We start from the raw sequence: 2,323 nt of genomic DNA, 5'->3' as shown, positions 1-2,323 counted from the left end.
GCTCCCTTACTACAAAAACTAAATGGTAGATTCCAGTATACCACCAGTCCTGTGGATGTTGAGATGAAAATTATGAGGGCCACTTCAGTGGGGCAAAATCAAATCAAGTAATTAATTGCATCAAAAATACAAACACAAAGCTCACGTTATTTTTGGTACATCATTTATAATAGAATTCTTTTTTAACCTGCATAATTACTTCAAAATAAAGAAAAATATGTGACTGAGAAAAATCTAGTATAGACTGGGAAGGAGGAGGAGGAAGGAGGAGGTGGCGAGGAAGAGGGGAGGAGGAGAGGGGGAAAGAGGGAAAAGAAGAAATACAGTGCAGTGAAAACGCCCTCATTACTGCTCCTGCATGGAAATGTCCATCAGCTGCACCACGGCGGAGCCTCCCGTGGCACTGCAACTGTGACAGCACGTGTGTTAGAAATGTCACGTCCCCTCAAATGTCCTAGATACCACGAAGCACACAGCAATGCAGTACTGTTGACCAGAAGCCCCCGGATTACAAGACAGATAAAGTGAGTATCTTCAGGATCATAACACCTTATATCATCCCGTGTAACCAAAGATGCGATGCTATCAGCAGAGTCTGGAAGTTAAGTCATTTTCATTTTGTTCAGAAATGTGGACAGCCTGGGTGAGATGACCAATGACACTCACACTAGCCGCATCCTCTCCTATCCATCCCCCCAAGACGGTGAGGCGAGGAGACTGGCTCTTTCCAGTCTTATTCCAGCAAATTAACTGAAAGTCACCAGCTGACCTAGCATAGTATGACAACCAGCTCAAAGAGCAGCTGCTAAAACTGAAGCAGCAAATCACGTGAGCAACTACCACCCTCCAGCGACAATGCCGAGGCGAAAGCGCTGATCCGATCCTAGCGTGTCTCCAGAGCCCTACCCAGTGGTTCACCTCACAGCCTTCATTCCTGCCCCAAACCACTCTCCTCTCCCTTACCAAGGCCGTCACGAAGCCCTGCCCCATGGCGGAGCACTGCAGCGGGCCGGCGGGCACAGAGGCCACAGTCCACTTTTCCTGAAGTGCTTTACCTGCTGTCGTCCAGGCCGCAGGATATACGACTGCATGAGACTGTGGGCCAAAAAACTCTCGAAGGCAGGAACAGACTGACATCCATAATCAACTCCAGGGCTCCACGAACAGAGTTGCCCAGACCACCATCCGTACACCAATGTTAGCATGGCAGAGTTTCAACCAGCTTGGTTAGTTTACAATTAGTTATAATTATAAACACAACTTTAAAATCACGAGACAAAGTCCCAGTGCAGCCCACGTCCACCTGGAGATCGTGAGTATAGATTGACGTGTGAGCACCTGCCGTGCAGCAGGAGCCGACTTAGCACGGGAGGCAGCAGGCAGAGGCAGCCCGCAGGGCGCTCTGCAGACCACCATCGACGTTAAGAGGCTGCCGCTTCATTGCTTGTATTGATGACAGCACAGTTTGAATCAATGAGAAACCAAGACAGAGCTATCAATGGCAACAAGCCTCTGCTGCTGACACAGACAGCAGGTAGCAGAATGGAAACAAATGGAGATTACAGATCAGCCTTTCCAGCAACAATAAAACCAGACACGTATGGCAACGTTGTTAGTGGCATTGCTTAAGGTAAAAAATAATTTTTCAAAAGTCATGAAGGTCTGCAGGTAAAACTAATTTTATAACACAGAAGAAAATCACAGTTGTATCCAAAAGGCTCTTAAACTCTTACGTTAAAGTAAGTGGTAATTTATTGCTTTTAATCCTTACCCAGCCAAAGTTATTTTCGGCGGTCCTGGAAGAGTCGATCCCGGGGGGTAGGCAGATCCGTTGACTACTGATGGTAAGGCTCCGTTATCAAGCTGTACAAAGCCAAAGGCAAGAATATTTTGAATTAGCATGTGTTTTAAAAGTTCCAGCCCACCAGCCCCTAGGTACAGATAAAAATGACTCTTTTTCTTCTAGTGGTTTATATCACAATTCCTTTACAGCCATGTGCAGGCTGTTACAACAATGAATCTACTAACACTTGAGCAGGCTCTAGAGCCAGGTCATCTTACAGACCTGCCTGGCCACAGGATGCCCTGGGGGTGAGAAAGCCCCAGACTATGCGGGCAAAGAGGGAAGCGTGTGGGGGACGCCGCCAGCCACATGCCAGCAACCAGCACATGGGTGTGGGTCAGCTGGCCAGGGATATTGTAATGGAACACTTACGTTTTTATGAACTACCAATTGTGAAACAAATTCAATTCCAAATTTCCATAAACTAAAAATGTTCTTATTATTGTTCTTAGCTTAACATAAGAGATCTTTTTTTTTTTT

At 46.4% G+C, this 2,323-nt stretch overlaps 1 protein-coding gene across 1 annotated transcript in view; it reads right to left on the bottom strand.

Annotated features, from left to right (window-relative positions):
- Positions 1-1,767: 1,767 nt before the first annotated feature.
- MTL5 (metallothionein-like 5, testis-specific (tesmin)) overlaps positions 1,768-2,323 on the bottom strand; it is a 25,373-nt gene continuing 24,817 nt past the window's right edge. The window contains exon 6 of the mRNA XM_012665396.1: positions 1,768-1,863. Within this exon, the coding sequence (XP_012520850.1) occupies positions 1,768-1,863 (96 nt within the window). The remainder of the gene's footprint in view (positions 1,864-2,323) is intronic.

Source organism: Propithecus coquereli, unplaced genomic scaffold (assembly GCF_000956105.1).
Source record: "Propithecus coquereli isolate 6110/MARCELLA unplaced genomic scaffold, Pcoq_1.0 Scaffold120, whole genome shotgun sequence".
NCBI classification, from domain to species: Eukaryota; Metazoa; Chordata; class Mammalia; order Primates; family Indriidae; genus Propithecus; species Propithecus coquereli.
The sequence above is the reverse complement of the archived record's forward strand: the minus strand, read 5'-3'. Positions and strand labels throughout refer to the sequence as shown.